Source organism: Antedon mediterranea, chromosome 2, assembly GCF_964355755.1.
Source record: "Antedon mediterranea chromosome 2, ecAntMedi1.1, whole genome shotgun sequence".
NCBI lineage: Eukaryota > Metazoa > Echinodermata > Crinoidea > Comatulida > Antedonidae > Antedon > Antedon mediterranea.
Window position 1 is genome coordinate 12,522,736 of NC_092671.1, and position 26,200 is coordinate 12,548,935.

Genomic DNA, 26,200 nt, shown 5'->3' on the forward strand with positions numbered 1-26,200 from the left:
ATTTATTTCCCAAGTAGGAAATTGCCATCCATCATTGAATTAATGCAAACTTTTGGTATTTGCTTGGCTCTATCTATTTTATTGCATTTATCATGAAGTAATCAAATCGCAACTTCCTGTATTACTTCAATCCAATTATTTATTCAATCTATGACATTAAGATTAAATAAATAGAATATAGAAAGTACAGAAATATATAAAACATTCAATTGATTATTACTAAGTTACTACTTCTTTTCAAATATAGTTTGTTTTACTAGTGATTATCTAACATATCATTTGTATTATAGAAATCTTGCCGTCATCAAATTCACACAGCATATCTAGTTGTACCTGGTGCATTTAAGGGGAAAGATGGCGAAAGATGGAAATATAACTTCAGTTTTGAGGTAATCTTCCACCATTTTATATATTTATATATAGGTATACTTGTTTTCAATTTAGTTAAACCAATGAGGCCCAGATCAACTCATATCTAATATTTTTGTTTTTTTAGACGATATTATTCTCTACTTTATCAAAGCTTTTCGAAGTGATTGACACACACAATTTAACTGAGGATTTTGGAGGAACACTTTTGTATAATCATGATGAATGGGTGGAGTTAAGATTGGTAAATAATCTTTGACATTTTTATATGAAATTCAATAAACATTATGTGCTTTATCAGAAAAATGGACATGTTTTCCACAAATTGAAGTTTCAAAATGCACTTCAATAGGGAAGGTGTAGGTCTTTCATTGAACACCTTATTTATTTTTTTGTTTATAATTAGTTATAATTTAATAAATTACTGTGACATTTCAATATTTTATGTATGTGTGTGTGTGTCTAGCTTTAAAATGCATGTAAAAAGGAAAAATGTGTGGAATCTGATTACAACTTATATGATTACTATTGTATGTTCCTTAGGATTATGAACGCTTTTTGAAAGATGCATCTACACTTATCCAACGACTAGACAGGGTTAATTATGAGGTGAAGAGACAAGATAAAAAGACAATGGGAAAAAAGACGAGAAGTCGTCAAAGATGGCACGATGTTGTCTTTAATCAACCAGGTGCTACATATCAACATGGTACATTTATTTGCAATAAACCTTTGCTTTTTTCAATATATAAATATTGTTTATTTAAATCTTATTAGTTTATCATTAATTACCATAATATTGAGCATTTGATCACCTCACCACCCTCACAAGATATTGTTTGATTAAAATTGTTTACATGAATATATTAAATACTATGGCAAAATGTACAATTAGTAGTGAATTAATTCCAAATAAAAAATGTTTGTATAATATTTTAGATCTCTTCTGCGTTAATAATGTATTGTTATATTTATGTTTCCTTTCTGTTCCTATTAAACTATTTAACTACATTTTATATTAGGTTTTTTTATATCAGAATAGTACACCATAGCAGGTGCATTTTAGCCTGCATTATAAACCGTACTAAACAAACAGCTTTGGTATGCTTTGCAGGTACATACATCATACGAAAGCTAAGAAAAGACAAATCAGAAGATGAGACGATAATGTTGAATGAAGTAGAGGGGATGTTAAATGAGATACAAGACAAACAGGGTGAATTAAAACATTACCTCTCAGAGGATAAAAAAGAACATCATGTACCAATGGAAGTTCAGGAACTTGAGAGTGGTATAAAACGAGTAAGTTGAATATTTAGTTTGCATGTTACATAACAACAAAATATTGTGTGTGCTTTGACTATCTTCTCACAAATAAGGTAACTTCAGAGCATATTTAGAGATTTATTTTTTTAATTACCATTGCCAGCAACATTAAACATGTCATCAATTATTGGTCTACTATTCAGATAAACTCAATTTATTTCAACTGTTTGTTTTTGTAGGTTGTTGATTGGATCATTGGACCAGGAGAAAAATTACTAGCATCTCAATCAACCATTGGCAACAATCTTCAGTCTGCTGACCAACTTAGGAGAGATCATGAAAAACTAGAGTTGAAATGCACTGTACGTATCTTGAAAATTCCCTATAGAATAAAGCGTGGTTCACACTAGCACACGCAACGCAGCGACATATTGACGTGTGCTGCATAATCACAAGTGGGAACCGACGACGCAACAGCGCTGCAAACATCGCAGGTTTGGTTTTACTCAGACAGGAGCAAACACAATCATTGAAAGGGCATTTTCTTGGGTTGCATTGCGCTAGTGGTAACGAAGCTTTAGAAAGTACAAACCTATACACGGATCAAACCTAGTATTATCATCCTAAAAGAGAAAGGCAATATTTGCTGAATATGTTTCTTCATTTACAAATTTTTTTTTTTTTTTGGGGGTAAAAATAGGAAACATATGCAACATTTGCTGAGCTTCGTTATGTTGCTAACGGTTTGATAAAAAATGGAGGACCTTCAACTGAGAGTGTTGCTGCCCAGAAGAAATATATGGACTCGGTGTGCAGGAGCTTTGCCAGTCGGCTGGAAAAAAGAAGAAATCTACTTATTTGTTCTGTTTGTTTTCATCGTACTTTAGAAAATGTATGTTTGTAGTTTATTTTAATCACTAATTGCATTTGTAATCGGGAGTTGTATTGTATATGATGCTAACAAACATATAAATTATATTTGTCAGTACTGTATGTTTAATCATGTATTCTTACATACTACTGATACTGTTATGTTGGTTTTTAGTAGCCTACTTACCATTGTACTTGCCTAAATGTATGTACTGTATTAAATTCATTCGTCAGTGGAAAATTACTTTCATTTATTGTTGTTTACACATAAAATATACATAGAAATTATGATAAATCACCAAATCTTGAATTTATAATTCTTATTTTTAGAATTCAACAAATCCTATTTTATTTTGTTTTTGTTTACAGAGTATGCATACATTGGAAGATTTAATTGAGATGTTCAGAGGTGACGTAGTTGCTGACAGTACAGAAATGGTCAAACGAGTTGTGTCAAATATTGATGATAACTGTCATGCAATTGGTCAGTATTTCTATGTTATATATCAGTTATTACATTTGTACTGGAAAATCCCAAAATATATGTTTATGATCATGCACATTATTCAAATAACTTCATCAACATTTTTTGTTTCAGCATTTTCTATTGAACAAACGGAAAGAGAGGGAGAAAGATTGTTAGAAATGATGAGTAGCCCCGTTAAGAATGCTTTTGGTAAAGATATAACACCAAAGTTCGACAGCCAGAAAAGTCATGTGACCACATCTATCCACGAGATGAATAAACAACGCAAACAAGTTAACGAATTGGCAGATTTATGGAAATTAAAGTTACAACAAATTTTACAGCTTCGCACGTGTGAGGAAGATTCAGTTCAGGTAGGACTTAGTAACAGTATAACGAGTCTAGGTGAAAATTCGGTCTACCATACTAGGATTTGTTTTCAATAGAGTTGAAAAAGGGCATGGCAAGTGGATAGGTTGTGTACGTAGAACCTTTTTTTTTTTTCAGGGAATTGTTTGGCTAGAAGAATTGTGTGATGTCGTAACCAGATCTCATGCTGATATTGGGAGTACCACCGTTGAGGCAGACCAGCGGAAGAAAAGTCACGCTAGTTTAGAGGCCACTGCAGAGGTAATATTAATTTCAAATGGTTGTTTTAATATTTTCTGTACTATAATTTGTTTTCATCTTAAATTTTCTGTTTTAATATACATGTTCCTTTCCTTGTTAAATAATGGACAAGTAAAATAAAATAAAGAATAATACAATTAATGTAGAAAGTATTGTTTCATGTATATCTTTGATTTTTAGAAAACGTACGACTACAGCAAACAGTTATTAAGTGCAGGCCTAGCGATTCGTAGATCTCTTGAATATGATACAGCCCCAAATGATTCCCTGGCACATAGGCTTCATCTTGCTTGGAAGAGCTTTGCCAAAGAGAGTGAGGAACGGGCTTCAAGACTTTCTGTCTCACTTATGTTCAATAACAATGCAGAAATGGTATGTGTGTTATTGAGTTTAAATTTAGTCTGCAATACCAAGACTACACAGCTGTTGAGTAGAAAAGTCAAATATTTTTTAGCATGTGCAGAATGGTTGTTAAGTGTATTTGCATGGCATTCACGAAAAACTCAATGTCGCTTTTAACCAAATTTACTGAAGAACACTTCATATAATTTGTGTTTATTAAAAATGTTTTTTAATTATTTTCCAGCTTGGTCAAGAAATGGATAAGTTCTCTACAGTAGTAAGGGAGAGTTTTAATGACACCAACTTTTCTGAACGGGACTTGCATTATCATAGAAATAGGCAAAGTTCCATACAAAATAGATATGTTGATACAATTGCTATGGGCAAAGCTTTGTTAGATAGAATAGCCGCTCCCTCGTCATCTCCTTACAGGTGAATTTCTTTTTTGTCTCAATACTGTAATGTACATTTTTGAATATAACTAAGAAAGATATTGTATGTTTTACAGTTGTCACTTATAAATACAAAAGGCAACTTATTAAATATACAGCACTGCTGTCAAGACCAGTGACCCAATCTCAATTGAGATAAATAATAAATAAGCAGAAAACCAAATCAAAACATACTGTTGTTGGTTTTACAAATTGTATATAATTTGTGATAGAGCTTCATTGTTTCTGTAGAAGTCCCTGACATATGAATAGATAAAAATCAATGAATTGTCATGTTTTCAGTATTAGTAAAAGTAACTTAAAATGTCATTACAATATATATTGCATTTGAAAGACAATAAAAAAATTGGCAGTATGTTTAGAGTATTCATATTCTGAGCTAATGTATTGAATGTTGATCTCTTCTAGATTGGTTTCACCGCCAGAACCAGCAGGTCAGGTTTTTAGTCAAGATGATACCTTAATTAACCAGAAACTGTTAGAATTGAAAATTAAAAAGTTAGAGATGGATTTATTACTATCAAGACCAGAAGAGGCAGAGAGTATTCTTAGGCATATTAAAGAGTAAGTATTGGCAATGCCATCTCAACATTTTTATCTGATGGTTTTCCGTACTCTGACATAATTGTACGGATTTCTCAGTATTAAAACCACTTTTGGAATAAATTTTTAAGTAATACGTTTGTGCAACTGTCACAAACTCCCTTTACGTATGTTTCCGAGCGGTTGAAAATACTTTAGGAACTCCCTTCTGACATAAAATTATACACACAATTTCTATTAATAGCACTTCTGGAATGTTCCTGATTGTTCTTGTTAATTATACATGGTTTCTTAAATAAAAACATCTTATTCTAGAATATTCATGTAGACTCTATTATACTGTGTTAGGATGGTAATTTATTACAGGCAACTCAAACCAGATCACTAGCCCGGCATTTATACCTTTAGGTCACCGAGGCTTTGCTCTTTATTATTCAATTTCCGGTAATCTATTAACAAGTTAGGTCATGTAAATTCATTTTCCGAATGTGGGGACGTTTGTACATGCTTCATCACTCTATGCTTTGATCCACTGTTTTGATTTGTATGTCCAGACAACCAATGACATATCAATGACTAGGTCATAGGTCATCGCAAATGGGAAGCTCCCTTTTAAAATCTAAATCCAAATACTGTAGTTCTATTTTTAATAAAAAATATTATTTAATTTTGTTTATATTTGACAGTTTATCTGCATACCAAATATCAGGACCGAATGCCAAAGACACTTCTTCTATTCTTGAATCTGACCTTAACAAAGTTTCACCAGCATCATGGAAAGATGCTAAAGGAATGGTATCGCCATTCACAAACTCTGAACCACAACAAGTTGTCCCAGCAACATGGAAAGATGCTCAAGGAATGGTTTCTCCATATACGAAACCCAATCATAGTATGACATCCACATTTCAAGATGGTCCGGAAAAGGCGTCATCACCTATGTCTGATAACTATGCTAGTTATAATGATTCCATGAAGGGAGAACCTCTTGTACAGGAGCCTATATTTGCCAAGACAGAAGTTCAGAATACTGCAGCAGCAATGAACAATATTAGATTTGGGGATAGTTCTCCTGAAGAACAGGCTGCAATGAGGATATTAAAAGAGTTTGAAGCTGAAATAGATGAGGTAAGTTATTTTTATACATCTTTTATATAAAATAAAAGAAAATAAACTTGTTTTATTGTTAAATTAACCATTTTAATGAATTGTCTCCACAACATAATCATACGTCATTTGTGTATACATATCTACCTCTACTGTTTCACTAGATAATTTAGTTTTTAAGAGGTTATGCTTCTACTATTAATATTATTATTGAGGGTCATTCTAGTGACACAGTTAGCATGCTTTAAGTCCGGTTATTTTTTTAATGTGTTGGTTAGGCTATGTTTTAAGTTACTGCATAAAATATAGCACTCATTACTGTTGCTGTTAAAACATTCCACGGCACTATAAAAACGGAAAGTTATGTTTCTGTCAAGAATTAATAACCACCATACTTCTTCTTCACCGTACTAATACAATTTTTATAGTCAAATAAAAAGTAAATTTAGTAGCATTAGCAATATGCAAATTAGTAATTATATTATAATTTATGCATTGGCCGATTTTTGTGTAAACATTATCAAATAAAAGATTGTGAACTTCATTTTTATTGTATACATGTCATTTTAAGTTTAGCTACCTAACAGGATAAGTCTCAGTTCTCAAATTCATATTTGTGATTTTGCTATTATAAATTAAGTTATTAATAGTTGCTATAAATCAATGATTGTAAAACAATGAGCTAGAAATAACTCCCATGAAGAAATGGAATATTCCAAAGGGTCTGACTTCTGTAAAGTAGTAAACAGCTTTAAGCTCATGAATATTAATAAGGATTCATGCAGTTAACCTAATACATACTATAGAAGGCAGTTCATCAGCCTCCAGAGCTGCTGTTGCCAGTACAATCAGTATACACACATCTTCCGTGTGTAGATTGTTTATGTACGTGTTTATGTCCGTGCTTGTAATTGTCCAATATGATCGTAAAATTGTAACTTTTGGTGGATTTACGCGATTGTCAGTAATTGTTTGTGAGGGGTAAGGATGGCTGCACCAGGAGGGGTAACTGCGATCAGTACGGTAGCAGTGCAGTCCGGAGAGGCTCGTATCATCCTAGCGGTTTTGAGAGTAAGTGCTTCTATTCCAGTAACCTAGGGCGCAAGTCTGGTTTTAAAAGATGTGGGAAAGGGGTTCTTCGGAACCGGGGGAATGATTTATATTCAACTTTGAAGAACTTTATCATATTAATAATTTAAAACAGTTTAGATAATTCAAGTATTTTTTGATTGCTTGATTTTGATGATTTTTAAATATTCAACATAACAACATTGGCAGTTTGCAGTATTTTAAATTACAATACAATATTGAAACTTGACTTTAAAAAAATGCTTTTTTGATCTGAAGATAAGAAGGTAGGAGGATTTTTTCCAGAGTAGTTTAATTGTTTTAAAAACATTAAAGCTTATCTTTACCTAATTTTAATTAGTTATTTAAAAATAACAGTAAATTTGTCAGTGATGTCTACATATTTAACACCACTATAGTGTTACACTAGGAACTGGTATTTGAAGTGGTATTTAAAGAATGCATGAGATAAAATGTGCTGTGTTAATTTCTATGACCAGAGGGTCAATTCTGTAATTTATCTTATGAGTATTAGTTAATTGTTTAATAACACCATGGAGAATTTCTCAATGATAAGACATAATTGATACTGAACATTTAAACTGTTTTAGCCAATTCAATTGTCTGATTCAATTTTATTGAATTTTTAGTTGAATAGTCATCTGAATTTGACATTTTATGTTTGCATTGTCAGAGCCTGGGGAAATAATTAAAATTTTGTGATTTAATGAGGGAGGCCTGACCCTCACAATTGTCTTGTCTTGTTAGGGTAACTTCGTTTTGAGATCAGCATAAATATTTAGATTCTTGAGTGTCCAATAGTAGGTACACATAACTTGATAAGGTATCTTGCAGATGGAGATACTTTACACTTGTTATGGGTAGGGTGTTCATCTTAAAATTCTTTGAATATTATCATTTTTCCGAGCGCCAATATTAAATTCTATTAAATTTTATACCTATTATTTATAATTTAAGCTTTCCACAGTGGTATTCATAAGATGATAAGTTAAAAATAATTGTAACAAACTGTGATTAAACATAATTATCACCCCTGTGGAAAAACAAACAGGTATACAAATTATTGTAAACAATGAATGAGTGTATATTACTGATTATCACTTTATTTACCAATTTGCTATCTTTGTTGGGGAAAAAAGCTACAGTAGGGCAGTTTTATAGATTTTTATTTCATGTTATGATAATTTTGTTATATCTTTTCCAGTAGTGATTTGCGGATTAAATTAATGTTCTTGCGGTTTTTCAGTTGTGGATTTCTCTAGGATTTAACGTTACTGACAGCCGCACACTTCAGCAATTATACCATGCTGTGAAACTGATATTAGCTATTTATAGGCATGGCTTAGTTGGGTGATTCGACCTCTTTGAAAAGAGCAGTTAGGTAGTTAGTAGGTTTGAGTGAAGCTGTATTTACCAATTGTGCCCCCTGACGTCATTGCATTCTTTAATATTGGACACATTTCAGAGTATGATCAATCTTCATGGTATGCCAGGGACGTGTTAATGTGTTTTTAATTTTAATATTTTATTAAATTATGATATGAATTACAGTAAATAATTACTGCACAAATACAAACAATACAAACTTGTTACTTAGATAGAATTAAAATCAATTTTTTGAGGCATTTTGATTTTTCAGGCATAATTTATATATATAATTTTTTTAATGTTATAAAATTGTAGACATTTTTGAGAAAAAACAATTATCAATTTAATGCAAAATGCATATTAATATACCACAAAGTATGATAAATTAAAAATAGTAAAGGATAAGTAGGTCAGAGACACAGACAAAAATCATGGTCTTAAAGATACAGTGATGCCAAACTGAAATGTAACATTTTCCAGACGTCCATTAGTAATTAAGAATATTAATTGACAGTTTTGGGTCATGATATTTTTAACATATTAACATACAAGGACATTTTTTATTAAATAATAAAATTTTTTTAATTTTAAAAGGATGATTATAATGTGTCACCGCATCTTTAAAGTATCATTAATGTTGTAATGACAAGCCTTCACAGCTGTAAAAGCCAATTGTAGGTTACAGTAAAAACATCTGTTAAAACTTAAAAGATTTCAATCATTAAATCGTTTAATAGGGATATGAAACTATACATGGTTGTGAGAAAAAGAAATGTAGACCTACAACAGAAGGTTGAAAATAAATTAATATAGCATATTAATTTTGTAATAACATTAATAAATATCTGTACCCATGCGGCTATTGGTTATATTAAAAATATTGGAATTATTACAGATTACAAGTTACAGATTATTAAAATATCCAAAGAATGCATTGGCCACCTGACATTGATTGTTGATCATTACGTCCTTGATAATCATACTGAAGACATAGAAATCACAAATAAAAACAAAACTCTTTTATGCTCTATTTAAAATAAATGTATTGCTTATACAGTACTGCATTTAATCATAAATACTAGTACTATGCTTGTTTCACATCAACCCAAAAATGTTAAAACAAAACAAAACATGGAATTATCATCATTGACTTAATTTAATAACTCTATACCCTAAGTGAATCTAACCAGTTTACTTATTGCCTCAAACATATTTTTTTCAAAACATACTTTACTGCAGTTATCTGTTGTCTTATGGAATGCCTACCATAAATTAACTTACTTTGTGATTGGGTAGAATAAATTTGATTGGCTAATAGTAATGTTCTCAGGGTTTCTATGTTATGTTTACTATTGTTAAATTGTATAAATAGATTCAACTACTGTAGGATATTTTTAACCCTTTTATTTATAGTGTATTTGCATATTGTTGTTGTACACATTAATATATTAATGATATCTAGAAGTTATTTTAATTAGCCCCATCATAGCTCCCCGGTCCTATTAATAATCCTAAGATTTTCTCAAATATTGAGAGTAGATATATAATTACACCATTTTTTCATATTTCAGTCAACAGAATGGGTACGAGTAAAAGTTCACGAAATGACCCCTCGCATGACAGACGTTGGACAAAATAAGGAAGAAGCACTGCATCTCAAAGCACAGCACAATAAATTAGTAGAACAAATAGCAGTAAGTTAACATGTTTTTAATATATTAATGTTTTAATCTCATTTTGCTGCCTCTTAAGTAAGTGGTGTCAGCCATTCACCTAACTTTCTTTCACACTGTACAGTCTTAAAAAGATTTTTAACACCATTTGAAGTCTCTGTGCTACTATGTACTATTTCAACCATGTACCAACTTGCCATACCATAGCAGGCTCTCTTCATTAAGGGTTCAAGTATTACAATAGTTCTCTTAAACGGCCAATAAAAGTTTCAGAAGACCTTTTCCATGGCGAGTAAACACTAGTAAATTTGTTTGTGGTATGGCCTGTGTTTCCAATCCGTCATTTAAAAATTCCCAGCCACATGGTGTTCAATAAACCTAATTTTAATACCAGTAATGCATAATCTCACACTAAAATGATGATTACTTAATTAAATACTGATTTTTAATTTAAATATATAATATTGTACAGTTTAAGTCATGGGTATAAAATAAGAGTAATTTTCTTCTTTATTATAGTTCCTACGAAACAAGTAATAATACAAAAGTTCCTTTTATATGAATTATCACCATGTTCATATTTCTTGACCTTTAACATCTGATATGTCAGATTTACTTTTTTGTTTCAGTTAGTTACGATTCTCATGACGTTTGGCTTCATCAAATTTCTTCCATTGTTACATTGATAGAAATTGCAGAGAAAATATGCAATAACATTGTTGCTTAAAAACAACAGTTATTAATTTAACTGAGCTGTACATTTGTACACATGTTTTTAATACTCATATTTGTTTGTGTTTTGTCACTTAAATAGAAAGATTTTTAACTGTGACGTGCAAACAAATTATTCTATTCAGCATAACTACATGCTTTAAATTGTAATCTATTTTAGTACAGTGTCTAACCTTAAATTTTTGACTAAATATAACAAATGCAGGTACAAAAGATGGATATATAAATACAGTATTATTGTTATTAACAAAAAAAAACTGTTGAAGAACATGCAATTTCCAAATCACCTGGGTTGTACTTCAAATTGCATTGAATCATTTTATTCCAATGATTAGAGATGCATGTGTTTTTAAACTGCACATACACAAACTTTCATGTCAGATGAGACTGTCTGATAAATTGAAAACATGAACCCAAATGCTTTTTTAACTGGATTTTCCAGACAAGAAGACGACATTAGATTCACCTCTTTGCAATGGTTTTTTGGATTTTTTTATTATATTAAACTGACTTATGGATCTCCTAGTGTATGAAAAATAAATGTCTGAATTAATACCATACATTTATTTTAGTATTTAGGAAATTGAATAACCTATAACTATCACAATGTTTTCATGATACCATAGTATTAAAGAGCAGGTGCAGGAAAACAATTTCTATTGATCATACATTCTAATTATTGATTTATAATTTCCCCTATGTTTTATAATCTTTGGGATTTTTATTGTGCTACACAATTTTGTTAAAAATAAGCATTTTCTTATCAGTTGGGGGTATTTGAAATTACACAGTAAAATCCCTATTCTCTTACACAAATGTTGTAAATAGAGAGGCATTTTTAAACAATTAACTTTTTTGCACATTCTAGGGAGTCACTGGATAGAGTATTAAACTACCAAACTACTGAAAAAGGTCTGCCTGGCTTTTATAGCAGAATTTTGCCAGAGTTTTTTTCATCGTAATTTCTGTTTACACGTATTTGTTTTACGTACATTTAACCAGATAATATATTTAAAATGATACATGTTTCTTTACTTTCAGTCACGGCAGCAACAGATTAATGCTTTATTAACACAAGGAGATAATTTAGTATCAACTCAGCAATTTTATAACGATGTGTATGAAGCCATGGCCCAGTCTCTTGGCGAGGCATGGCAAGACCTTAACAAACAACTTCAAGACAGACGCAACTTACTGGATGAGGCTATTAACTTCTACCAGCTCTCTGAAGATGTAAGTAATTTTTGACAATTTTTTTGTGGAGAAATTATTTTATAAATTTGTACTACTAACATTATTTTTAATTTCTAGTTTTCTGATAAATTAAAACGGGCATCAGATGAATCACGGAGCCAGGAGATGCCAGTTAATGTTGTTGATTCTGAGGCGAGGTTAAAAAACCATCACGATTTAAAGAAAGGTAATGTTTACAACTATTAATTTGCAATAACCAACATTACATTCTTGTTTATTCTTAACATAGTTCATAAAGTATATGTTATTGTGTTGCTTTTTCAGGGTTAATAAATAATGAAATAATGTCGAAATTAGTTTTTCTTAAAAAGCTTTGTTTATTACGCTATTGAGAATTGAACTATACCCATTCATGTTTGTGCCAAGGGTTTTCTGCAATCCCATATGACCCATAAATGGATCCTAGAAGCCAATTAAGTATAATAGGAACTGAAATTGTGTGTGTATTGGGAGTAGATGCATTTTCATATCTTTGGCGAAGGCTTTGAACCAGTACAATTGATTTCAATGACATTTAAAAATCATCATGTTTGTCTTGTTTTGTCTACCTACATTGTCTCCATACTATTGATAACATTTATAATAACATCATTAATGCACTATAACTGATAATCAAGACAATGTATAGCTTTGGTGATTTAACTGTGCAGAGGTTTATTTTGTTCTTTTAATCCACATGAAATTGTTGACCTAACAAATGTAAATGAGCAGTTGAAACATATAGTAGATTGGTGTGATGTTAATAAGTTGACAATTAATTCTAAAAAGACAAATTATATTATATTTCGTAATCAGCATACAATAATTGAAGTAAAGGGGGATATATACATAAAGGAATCAAAATTAGATGAAGTTGAAGCTACAACTTACATTGGGGTAGATATAGATAATAGACTTACATGGAAAGTGCATTCTAATAAGGTTAATAAAATTATTAGTTCTAAGGCTGGTTTATTGTACAAACTTAAATATGTTGTACCCCAATCAATTTTGGTGCTTTTATATAATTGTTTTATTTTGCCTCATATTTCATTTGCATTAGAAGCTTGGGGTAACACTTATAAAACTCATTTAAAACCAGTATATTTAACACAAAAACGTATTATACGCACATTGACTTATTCTGATAGACTAGCACCAACATCATTATTATTCAAAGAACTTAAAATTTTAAATATTTATCAGCAGCATCAGTATTTAATTACTTTATTTGTTCATGATAGTTTACATGGTAAATTTCCAGATACAACTCCTAAATATTTTTTGTATATTAATTTTCGTTATTCATCAAGGTCTCAGACTAGAGAAAAGTTGTATGTACCAAAATATAGAACAAACATAGGACAACATTCCATCAAGTATTCTGCTGCAAAGCTCTGGAATGAAATCCCGGATGATTTAAGGTTTCTAACAAAAAGCAAATTCAAAAAAGAAATGAAAACATACTATTTGTTTGTATAGTGATATTTATTTATTTTATAAGAGAATTATATTGTATATATCTGAGAGAAAGTGTATTTAAAAAAAAAAAAAAAAATGTTTATCTATATATAAATTATGGTTAATTCTGACATAGGCGAGCACAATGCAAAAACTTCGTTACAAATCTCCGCCTTGGATACCTACCTTATCTATCCGAGATGTACCGCGAAACGTAGATTTGATAACATTAGTGTGCACGCCGACGCTATTGTTCCATATTTATATCTTAGGAAGATATTATAAAGAGTTTTTTAACAACATTTATGATTTCAACATTAGATTTTCCTCTCAATTTCAATTCTTCCCGGTCAAAGTAATTTCCGGGTTTAAGATAAGTTCACCTTAGTTTCAAATATTTTCTCTCTTTTATACACAAGGGAGCAGTTAAAATAATAGATTTGACCCTAAAGGTGACTGGAAACAGGCACTTTCCATCAATCAATACAGTGTCCCTTTGGAAGACGAAAAAAAAAATTGGCCATTAATCATAGCCATTTCAGTTTTTTGTTTATTTTAAAACATACCACACGTGTGTGAAGGTACAGTAGTTAAATAATAGGAATTATACTGCAAATTAATAAATATCAAATTAAATATACGCCATAAAGAATCAGAATATATTGTGGGGAATAGTATTATAAAATTACATTTTTCGAGTGAAATCCCGATAGCTGAGTTTTATTGAGTAAGCTTGCAGGAATAACTGTAGGCTATCTTCCTGTGTCCCGTTAGGACCGAGATGTCTGCCCATGTTGCAAGCCGTAATGTCTTCTTTCTTGGGCCCACTCTGTCACGGCAGTTAGTTTCAAAAGATGATTAAATTAAATAATGTATTAATAATTAAAAGGATGGTATTCATTTGAATAAACGCCTCTCCAATAAAACATCACTTTGAATAATAACACCCCCCTCCCCCACAACCCAACTATCTAATAAACGTCCATCCACATATTTATAATAACACAATTATACTATTTGTAGTAGAATTCACCGCACTGTTATCTGCAATTTACCAAGCATTTGTTATTCTTTTTTACCACTTTTCATATCTATGAGAGGATTTCATTTGATTATAAATGTTACCATATTATTAGAACTAAAAAATTTAACATATATCCCTCGAATAAGCACCTCCCTCAAATGACCTCCGCCTCCCCAAAGGGCCCTACCAAACAATAAAAACTATACTTTAAAATGTTATTAATCATCTAAAACACTGTGAAACAAAGTAGTTTAGTTTTACGAATGTCAAGCATTTTCAATAATGGTAACCGACAGAAAATGTATAAGGAGAACATTATCATTCCGAGAACCATCGTCTACACTTCCTAGAGGGGGAGCGAGCGAAGCGAGCTCACCCTCTAGTGTATATTAATTTTATTTTAGACAAGTAGCCCTAATTTATTTATATAACTATTTATATTTCAATGTTTAGGGGCTGAACTTGATTAGTTTTAACTATTTTTTAGCCCTTCCCTTGATATAATTATTATTATTTGTATATTACAATGTTTATAATTTATATTTATGGGTAAATAAAGAAAGAAAGAAAGAAAGGTTTACACTCAAATATTACAGCACTTAGAGTGTTTTAATAATCACAATTTTGAAACTTAACTTTTAGATATTTTAGCAACATCAATGAAAGCAATGAATCTTGGCCGAACTTTGATACAGAAGCTTAATAACATGACACCAGTTGACAGTCCAGTCGAAGACAGGCACGCCACCACCACGGCGTGTTATGCAATAGAGCGTACACTGGAATCATTACAGGACAGGAGACGAGGACTAGAAGATGCTTGGAATAAGCGCCGGCTAGATCTAGAACAAAATATAGTCTTATGTAACCTAAACCAAGAGGTTGATGAGGTAGGCAAACTAACACACAAACACACCTTGCTTTTATAAAATTACTAGCAATTATACCCGCCCCAGGGCGGGTTTCAAAATTAGTTTAAAGCCTTCTCAGTACATAACACCCGACGCCAGTATCTCCGTATACGCACCAACCGCCATCTCTTAATAACACCCCACACTCTTTCCAGTGAAGGACAAATTCAATTAAACTTTAGCTTCAAATTGATAGGGCATACATAGCTGTGATAGGCCTATGGCTTAAGTACGTTGTAAACTGTGTAAATGAGTAGGTGTCATTTGCTGATAATTAAAATATATAATTTTGATACTGCGGTTTAGTTTAATATATGTTATTACATCAGAATTTTAGAAGTTTTTTGTTTGTTAATGGTTGGTTTACTGGTTTGTATACTAACCAATCATTTATAAAATATTAATTAAAGTATGTTGCATTTAAACGTAATTATCCGAGCAATAAATATGGAATATAAAACCAACCACCAAATTTGATGTATAGGCCCACCTGCATAAGCTTTACACAATAATAGAGACTGGCTTTAACCAAAGTAAGAAACCTTAAAAATCATAGAATCATAGAAATTCCCCATAGGAATAAGTTTTGACATATTGATACTTTTTAAAGAATATGTTTTTCGAGTTTTCATGTTACTTTTCACTATGTTGAAATAAACTAAATTACCTTGTTACACAATAAAACAGCTATGTAGTTTGACCCACAATAAATCATCAATCCAGATGTTAGTAAGCCATTTGCAAACACATAAATTTGTTTTGAGAAGATTTAGTAGTTTAGACTAAAAACAACTGCATGAAAATATATGTGTGTGTTGAATATGATATAAATAGTGTTATTAATTAAATTTTAATGCTAATGAAAAAATAAGAAATATTTTCAGTTTCTACATTTTCTAATTGTTCATGAAAAAAAAATGAAAACAAATTTTATATAGGTTTTTATGCTTTAAATATTTCTATGTAGAAAAATTAAAGAAGTTTTAGTATTTAACTTATGCAACCCTAATGAAATACTTTATTATAATATTGCATTACTATGAGACCATATCTATATTTTTTTATAGGTTTCTGATTGGTTTAAGTCCTACGGAGAAGTGCATTTTGATGTTGGAGACAGTATTGAAGCAACCCGAACACGACTTAAGGACCACGAGCGCTTGCAAGAGTCGTTCAAGGTTTGTAATGACAAGAAAAGATGAAATTAAAATCATATTAGTATTAAGGAAAAACCAATTATCAGTTTTTATTGTGTGTATAATAAGCTACAGGGAATGTTAGATGATTAAATGCCAGACATAAAAATAGACCAACAAAATGCCTGGGGTAGGCCATGCTATCAACAACCATATTTAGTGCGATGGTGAATTTCATGGTAAATCTATATTAACATCTTTGTTTATTTTGAGTTTGTCTGTTGGCATTTCGAAAAACGAGATGCTTTTGGACGCGAGATGCTTATTGACGAGGCACCGTTTGACGTCATTGATATATATTTTATTATTGTACTCCCTCTGATGGAGTTATTGCAGAAAACCACTTGATTTATGTTTGCGCTAATTGTTTTTTGAACATCATTGAGTTATCCGTAAGAGTGCACTGCCCACCAATTGGTTCTTGTATCTGGTTGCCAAAAAACTAAATAAACAAAATATATTCTTAATATTACATCAACTCCAATATTACAGTAGAGTGGTCTAAATTATAAATAAAATAGTATCATTTAAAATTTTTTTTAAAAATATAAATTTTGCTATATATACACTATTCAAATTAATGTTATATAATTATATTTCATGAAATTTTTGAAATTATTTTTTAGGAGGTCCAGACAAAAGTATCCAACATGCATGTTGAGGCAGTAAAAGTATCACCCTCAACGCAACACAAACTACAACTACTCTTGACCCAGACCAGAGGTGTGAATACCTTGTGTGATGACTTTGCCGAGAAACTTAATAATTGGCATCAAATACTTACATGTACTTTGGACTTTATGGTTCATACTCAGATGGTAAGATTATATTAATGTTGTTAAGTCAAGCTCCCTATATTTCAATGTAAAATACAGCCTGTTCTTCTACCACCCTTTGGCTGGCCCAGTTTCTATAGAATCTAGTTTTCACAATCAGCAACATTTTTAGTTTTCTTTAATTCTTTCCACTTTTATTATATTAAATTCTGGACACAATTTTTTTTTCGTTGTATAAAATAATTTGTTTTGTAATAAAAATAAACGTAAACAACATACTGTATATTTTGCAGGCTATGGAAACACTCTACAAGGTGGAGGTTGAAATACAAAATATTAACCAAGAAGATCGACCAAAATACTTGAGTACTATACACCATGCTATTGATCCAGTCGTCCAAGAGGGCCAGGTGCTATTAAGCATGCTCACATATCCTACACCAGGAGCTTCTCATATTCAAATAACCATTGACAAGCTACAGGTAAAACTTATTCGTATATAACCATTTTTGTCAAAGATATTATCCCAGTTCTATGTTTATTTCATCCCTTAATGTATTTCCAAAAGTAGGTAATTAGACTCATGCTTTCTTTTAGAAAGAAAAAATACAAGACTCTTACTTTTTTATATTTTTAGATGGAAGGGGACCGCCTTGATAACCAGTGCCTTGATGATTGTGTCCACGAGAATAGTGTAACAGCTGACTTTGAAGAACGATATTCCGTCCTTGTCCGCTGGTTAAGAAATGTGGGTGATAACTACTTAGCCACTTACAATGATCCTGGTGACCAACTCACCACAGCGATGGACTTCCTTGAAGGTCATGAGCAGTTAGATGATGATATGCGGGTAAGTTCAGGCCGTGTTTGTCAGGCTAGGAGCGATTGCACATCTCAGAGGTGAAAATAGCATTAATTAATGTCCGCATTCTGGGCAAACAAGTTTAGTTTTACTAGTGAGGTTCCCATTTCTAGTATCAGCATCAATGTTATTATGGTATGTAACTTTGGTTCTTCATTAGTCTCCTTCTCACTGCTTATTTATTTTATTTACCATAGTAAACATATCTAATATATTTCTACTCCCATCTGCTTTTATTATTATTATTTACTAATACAAGTACCACCGCTTGTAAATACCAGACTAGACTTGTTTTATTTACCCCTATTGTTAATCATACTATTGATTTATTTCTGCAGGAGAAGACGAAGGAAGTGGAGAAAGTTTTAAGTGCTACTGCTGATATAATACGCTCTGGTGCTCCGGACTCATCCTCTGTTCAAGAACGAGCTGATAAACTGCGCCAACAATGGAGCAGAATCACAATCTCAGTGGAAAACCGAATACGTATCGCCTTGATACTTGTGAAATTTCATAAACTTACTAAAGAGGTAGGATAAGAGTAAAAGCCTATAGTTTGTTATAAAACTATTTTTTAAATGAACAAGAGACTGCAATAACCTATTATAATAGAAATAACTATATAATATGATTTTCAAAGTAACAATAAAATTTATCAATTAGAAATATATCAAAACATATTATTTTAGATTATTTATTGACTTCTTGAATGTGCAATGTCCCTAAGAAACGGGAAAATTGTCTGTATTAGAAGCAGCTATTAGAATTCTTACTGTATTATCATTTCCTTCTTAAAAATAATCTATTTAAGTTGGTGAATGCAATGGAAAACCTTGAAACACATCTTAAAATAGCAATAAACAGCGAAACTCTACCGCAGAAGACCTCAAATTTGGAGCTTCAGGAACGATGGAACCATGTAATTGAGTTGTATGTCCAGACAGAAAGCAAAGGAAAGAACTATCTTTCTGAAGCTAACTTTGTAAGTTCATATTTATATTATATGTACATATGACATAGGACATTCTCTTTTTAGTAAATTCATAGTAAGGTGAGAATGTAACATTATTCCATAACTAATTGAATTATTCAATCACCTAAACCTCTGTCTACACTATCAAACTTGATGTGACAAAAAAACATGATTTGCCCATATATAGACACAATGATGTCATATCATTACCATATTTAGGCATATTACTACTAAGGTACTACACACTTTTTTGTAAAAATAGTTTGATAGTGTAAACTGTTTTAAACTGTGCCCACTGTATATTCACCTCATCTTCACTTGCCTACAGTAGAATTACTCTAGAATTTGGAAACACATGATGTACAGCAAACCTCACTATACTAAATTAATCTTGTTATATAAACTTTTTTGTGTAGGTAAGAGATGATCCTTTAATAGTGCTGCAACCATCAATAAGCACAGTGGAACTTAAGCTTCAGACATATGAAGAACATAAAAATAAATTGACAGACATGTTAGATTCATGGCAATTAAACCAAACATTAAGTAAAGACTTTGCCAGCCAGTGGAAACAGTTTGTTGCTGATGCACGACAGGTAATAATTTGTAATTCTATAGCAATTAAGAGTTATTAAAATAGATAGATTAAATAGTTTACTGCATTGAATATATACAATCGATTTATAATTTGACAGACAATTAGATGGGTGGAGAGGGTAGAGGCAGATTTCTTTCCCATGTCTGGAGAGCTTGATGGTGCTTTACATGATACAGACTCACTCCAAACTAAATTTGATGAAATACAACTTACTATGCAAGTAAGTGTTGCATTTTCATATTACTCTTTTATTCATTACATTTGTTGTCAATTTTATTGTTATGTTTACCATCAAATTTTTGCTATTTTTATAAATTGTTTGTTTTTTATTATTCAGTTATTCAGTTTTTAACTGCAAGAACAATTGAAATAAATAAACCTCTTGATTGGATTGTTTAATTTTGCTTAAAAGTGTGTTTATTAATTTTATTTAAAAAAATAAATTACCAATATTTACTCAAATCAACAGCAATAAAGATATTACACAACAATTTTCCTTACAGAGAATTAATGCAGAGATTGAACTGCGGTTAAAAACAGCTGAAATGCTAGCCTTAAAGGGAGACACCAAGGGTGAGAAGGATGCTATCGTTGAAGAGCTGTTAGCAGTGCATGAGGGACTTCAGGGACGTATCATTGAACTTCAAATCTTACTGACTGTCTCAAAATCATTTTTTGATAATATGAGAAAGGTAAACACAATAGAATCCTGCTTTGGGGAACTCTTATTTTGGGGACACCTCTATTAAAGGTATACTTGTCTGTGAACTTAACAAGGAGCAATATATGTTTTAACACTACCAGCATGATGGGTCCTGAAGATATTATAATATAAGTTCTACTGTATTTTTGTTTGGTATTCTATTTAATACAGTAGTATTGTAATTACATTTTTAAGGTGTTGACGTTGATGAATACAACCGAGCGATCATTTAAAACAGCTGAGCTACCCAGAAATCAAACACAAAAATCGGTGCTAGTCAAACGACATGAGAAATGTCGTGAAGAGATTATGACACTTTATGATTCAACAGCGGCAAGAGCAAATGAAGTTATTCAAAGACTTCAACAGTCTGTAAGTAAAAATAATGTAAATGTCCATATGTGTAATATGTGTAATGATTTTAATTTTGCTCTTGTTTATTGAAACCCATTCTTATTGGTTTTACTCAAGTTTACAACTGTGCACAATGCATAAAGGGCAGGGTATTTTTTTAAATGTAAATAAATCATACTATTGTTATTTTACTGAAATCAGTAAAGCATTAATTATTGACAGTGTATGACTTTTCTACATGTCGTACAATGGTTCCGACCGATTCCATTGTTATATTTTACTAGTTGAATTCTAAGTTCTGAAAATTGATTGTTTTTAGGAGAAGCATTCAGGTTCTATTCAAGAGGTAGAAGATGCAATGAAAGGCGTTGATGATTGCAAGTTACAGTGGTTGGTAAAATGGCGGGAGCATAGAGATAGATTAGAGTCTAGTCATCAGGAAACACAGATCAGCAAAGAAAAAATACAGGTAAATAAATCAACAAGCAAAGTACCTACTAAGTTCATCTCTCTAGATTCACAAGATCAACTCTCCCAACACCATCAGACTGGCCTATGACAATTTTAATTTTCAATATTTGAGTATAAAGCTCTATCTACACTATCAAACTTGCCATGTGATTGTTGCCTACATTCCTTGTTGTTTTATTATGCTAATTACTTCCTCATTTACGTACAACCTGTTCTATTGGTATATAAGTACTCTTGCCGTTGTTTTCTGTTCTGATGATGAGAATAGCTTCTCGAAACATGTCAAGACATTTTAAGGCAGTTTGCCTATTTATCAAATGCCTCACAATCGTTATTTTAAATCTTTAAATCTTTATGTGACAAAAAAATGTGATGTGCCCATATATGGACATGATGATGTCATATCACAACCATATTTTAGCATATCACTGCCATATTTGGGCACATCACACTTTTTTTCGTCAAACTAGTTTGACAGTGTAGATGGAGCATAATACATCCCTAAGCAATGCAATGCATACTAATACTATATTATAGTCTATTATGCCATAATTCAATGTTTCACACTGATTATGTTACCATCTCATGGTAAAACTACAGACAACTTTTTATTTGATTTCAATTTATATCTATTTCTTTAATACATCCTTTTGGTTCTATTATTAAAGGCTCTTGTTCCAGTAATTGGAGAAAACTTACTTACATTCATTGTGGAATTAGACTTTAATTTTCTACATAATGTATTACTTATTTTAAATCTTAGTTGATGCGTGACCTTGGTATGGTTGAACTAGAGTTAAAAGCCATTGAAAATGATTATGGAGACTCAATTCATTCAGTGACACTGATTGTTGAAAAGTGTGAGGATATACTTGTCAATCTTGAGGTAAGTATTAATAAATATATCCCAAGTTTCCCAAATTTCGCGGGTTTTTAGGCTTAGGCCTAGCCTAGAGATTCAAAATCTAAGATAACCCACTGTCAGACCCACTGCTTTTTGTTTTTTTTGCCAAAACAAACATGTTATTTCAGAATTAACACTGCTGGCATTGTTTATAATGACGCCCAACATTTAAACAAAAGCATTTCTTTGGCCTTTGTTTCACAAATTAACAGCCATCTATCAACTGCCAAGCCAAGCACACATTGTTGTATTGCAAGTGTCACATGAAGTGTCAATAAGAGTAGGGCAGTGTTCACCCACATGGTGAAAAGAACTTTTTATGTGAAAACGTTAGTTAAACACTGAAAATATTGTCTACTTTATTATTATAAATTATTGTAGGCCTAGGTAGCTAGGCTATAGTATACCACGCTTGAAAAAAAGTGGCTACTACCAGATGATGTATGCTCGAGAGTTGTATAACTTAATTTTAGCGCCCTCTCTATAAATTGAAGTTACAGTATATATAGCACACCCTCTATTGTTTACCCAAAATTTCAGTTTTCAACTTGAATATCACTGTAAAGTACTCAAAAATTTGCCCTGTCTGTGACCAGCACTTCAATAAGTAAAGTTGGTTAAGGTACTCCAACTCTGTTGTACTCTGGCAAATAAAAGATTCTGCTGTTCTATATATTGTTAGGAAATTCTATTGTTATTACTGTAATTACTTTTCGTGTTCACAATGCGCCATGTAGTAAATGCCTATCAAATAAAAAAATAATTCTGGACGCGCTCATAAACATGGGAAGAATGATATGATATGAAATGAAGTCAACTCCTTCTACACAAGTTAACTATTGTAGGCTATAGAAGCTAGAGCTAGCTACACAATCTTTGCGTCGCGTGTGTGGATCCGATGACTAAGACGTGTAAAGTATCAACAACCGCTAAATGCAAAGTTGAAAGATACAGAAAAAGTGCAATCATTATCTCTTCGAAATGAATGATTTGTTCTTGCAATACAGTATAACTTTATAATAATAATAATAATGTCTAGGGTAACTATTGTATAGATATTTTGTACTTTTTGATCTTCACGTTGTTTTTAATGTTGTAATTTTGTATTTTATTGTTGGATGATTTTGTTTTGCTTTGGAGACCTACTTGATAGTTTGATTTAGTTCGCTTTTGGGAATCCTGTCTCTCTCTATTGTTTGTTATTTTTTGTTATAATTATGTGAGACGAAATAAATGAAATGACTGACTACAGTGCAGTACAGTTTTAAAATCTGTTTAGCTTTGTATTTGTACTTTTTCTTCGTATCTGTTTATTCCGTTTGTTTCCTGGATGTATAATTTTTACCGTTTTAAATACTTTTAGCGTTTTATACATTTTAATGTAAATACACAGTAATTCAACTTTAGCTGCTATATAGTGATATTGAATAAAAGAATAAAGATTTGAAGAAGATAAAGGAAACAGGCATGCGCAGTTTAGCCGGTCTATTAGTTCAAGGGCATGGCAATAACTCTAATAGACCATCGATTGACCAATCAGATGCCAAGAATAGATATAATGTTAGACATTCTGAACTACTTTGAAATGTTGTATTTATTTCAGCCTTTGGAAAGGAGATGCAAGACTTTCATCAGCTCAGCACACCTATGCATGCGACAAACACCATCAAGGGCAGGAGAATATTCGCAAGATATTGATGAAGTAAATATGTACTTAAGTACACTTCACAGACAAATAGACGAGAAGAAAAGAAGGCTGGAGATTGCTGTAGATGTCTATGAAACATATGAATTGGTAAATTAACTATTCAATTCAATTGCAATATATTGTAAACATTTCTATTTCTGTTATATTAAAATGTGTAATAATAATTTGTTAGAAAATAAATCAATGCAGTTGACTCTTCCAAATATGGCCACAGAATATTTGGTTTAAATTTCCAGAAAGTCTGGTTTTCAAAATGTATTAAAAAAAGTATGTACAGATTAGATGATTTCACTGTATGTAAGCCTGAAATTAGTTTCAACAAGGTTTCACTTTTGTAATGATTTAGTTCTATTGGAATATTAGTAATTTGAATAACAATAGAAACATTCATGCTTTGTAATTAACATAGCATTGTTCCAAAAAATGGAAAAATTGTTTATCAATTAAGGAGCTTTAAGTACTTTGCTTTTAAAGTAGTTAGTTTTACATTACTCCATGGTTTTACCATGGAGAAATAACCTATTTCTCAATGTTTTTATTTTTTTTAAAATTGAGATAACTTGATCTCTAGAACTGTTTGTATATTTCCAGTAATTCTTATTTCCATATTATATTATAATTGTTTTTTTTCCATGAACATTCTTATTGTATTTTCCTTATGGTGTAATCTTTAATCTACTATATGTCATAACCTTTTTTGTTAATGTGAAAACGCATTTATGTCCTATTACCTTTCTTCAAACAAAGATGTTGAAAATAACAAATGTTTGTATCATAAAGGATTTCTTTGCTTTTTAAGGCTGTTAAATGGTACAATGATGGTAACAAGTTGTTGGTGGAGGTTGCTGGTGACAGCCAAAATGTCAAGAAATCTGAGGATGCCAACCAGCTGTTAGACAAAGTTGCAGACTTCCTTGAAGAAGGACAATGCATGCAGGAAAGCAGACTCGATAAAATCAACTTGCTCACTAAACAGCTCTATGGTAGGTACTTTGGCAATTCATATTTTTTTTTTATTTAATATTATTTACATATTTGGATATCATCTTAAATAATTTATATAATCTATATTACTTATTTAAAAAAACTTGTAATATGTGTTAAGATATTAGTTAAGAAAAAAGAAATCTTCATTATTATATGAAAACTGTTGTTTGGAGTTCCTAATTTTGTAATATTTATATTTTATATTTTCGTTTTGAGGAGCCTATTTGCTACAATCTATGCTTTTACTTAGGCTCCTCAACTTTATTTAAGTTATTAGTAAAGCTGAAATAAAATGAAATAAAATATGTATCTATGAAAAATACCACTTGGAAACAATACAATGGATGATGAATGTATACAAATAAAATAATAATTATTATCTTATTGTCTAATAATATTACAGGAAATATTATAGTTGAAATAATATGATAGTATGTGAGTGAATATTTCCTTGAGTAGGTTTATGATGATGACCACAAAGCTATAATTAGAATGCATCCATCACAGTTTAGTTATGTAATGTTATTTTGAGTTATTTCTTTTTGTATTTTTTAATATAACAGAAAAACCACCAGCTTTTGTGAGTGAACTAACATACCAGAATCGAGAAATGTTGAAAGCATTTAATGAAATTAATGATGAAGTATTTGTCATTGTTGAGAAATTACAAGAGAGTGAATACAAGATGAAACAGGTAGAGATGGAACAACTGATGACGATAGAAGAACCAAGTTCAAAACATCCAGTAGTACAGGATAAGCCAGTGGCAGAAGAAACTCTTGCAGAATTTGTGTCTCATTCAGAGTCTAGTCCGAGTGTTCGTGAGAAATTCACCGCGCCGTATGGCACACAGGTTGTTGAAGAACAGCTCCAGAGGAAGTTTGTTGAAGAAGACAATGCTCTTAAAGAGATTAGATGGCCTGAAAAACGTGATGAATTAGATATTGGTGTCACGGAAATAACAAAGACAGAAGTTGAGGTGATTTATATGCAATTTATTTTTAGCAAGTATTGGATTACAAATATAGCTGCTTATAATATTATTCAAAATTGGTATACTTAAATTATTATACTACTATTAAAGACTGCATTATTTTATAAAGAATTATGATTTAATAAAGATCAATTCTAT

The 26,200-nt window shown here is 31.2% G+C and overlaps 1 protein-coding gene across 1 annotated transcript in view; it reads left to right on the forward strand.

Annotated features, from left to right (window-relative positions):
* LOC140039286 (triple functional domain protein-like) overlaps positions 1–26,200 on the forward strand; it is a 32,791-nt gene that overhangs the window by 6,220 nt on the left and 371 nt on the right. Inside the window, exons 6-37 of the mRNA XM_072084890.1 lie at positions 291–389; positions 497–613; positions 913–1,078; positions 1,484–1,671; positions 1,875–1,997; positions 2,336–2,527; positions 2,875–2,989; positions 3,104–3,345; positions 3,479–3,601; positions 3,782–3,973; positions 4,188–4,375; positions 4,804–4,959; positions 5,625–6,066; positions 10,074–10,196; positions 11,949–12,140; positions 12,219–12,327; positions 15,268–15,515; positions 16,604–16,714; positions 17,359–17,550; positions 17,802–17,990; positions 18,146–18,358; positions 18,709–18,900; positions 19,182–19,352; positions 19,760–19,939; positions 20,039–20,161; positions 20,445–20,633; positions 20,840–21,016; positions 21,318–21,467; positions 22,233–22,355; positions 23,977–24,168; positions 24,881–25,064; positions 25,632–26,047. Of these exons, the coding sequence (XP_071940991.1) occupies positions 291–389; positions 497–613; positions 913–1,078; positions 1,484–1,671; positions 1,875–1,997; positions 2,336–2,527; positions 2,875–2,989; positions 3,104–3,345; positions 3,479–3,601; positions 3,782–3,973; positions 4,188–4,375; positions 4,804–4,959; positions 5,625–6,066; positions 10,074–10,196; positions 11,949–12,140; positions 12,219–12,327; positions 15,268–15,515; positions 16,604–16,714; positions 17,359–17,550; positions 17,802–17,990; positions 18,146–18,358; positions 18,709–18,900; positions 19,182–19,352; positions 19,760–19,939; positions 20,039–20,161; positions 20,445–20,633; positions 20,840–21,016; positions 21,318–21,467; positions 22,233–22,355; positions 23,977–24,168; positions 24,881–25,064; positions 25,632–26,047 (5,817 nt within the window). The remainder of the gene's footprint in view (positions 1–290; positions 390–496; positions 614–912; positions 1,079–1,483; positions 1,672–1,874; positions 1,998–2,335; positions 2,528–2,874; positions 2,990–3,103; positions 3,346–3,478; positions 3,602–3,781; positions 3,974–4,187; positions 4,376–4,803; positions 4,960–5,624; positions 6,067–10,073; positions 10,197–11,948; positions 12,141–12,218; positions 12,328–15,267; positions 15,516–16,603; positions 16,715–17,358; positions 17,551–17,801; positions 17,991–18,145; positions 18,359–18,708; positions 18,901–19,181; positions 19,353–19,759; positions 19,940–20,038; positions 20,162–20,444; positions 20,634–20,839; positions 21,017–21,317; positions 21,468–22,232; positions 22,356–23,976; positions 24,169–24,880; positions 25,065–25,631; positions 26,048–26,200) is intronic.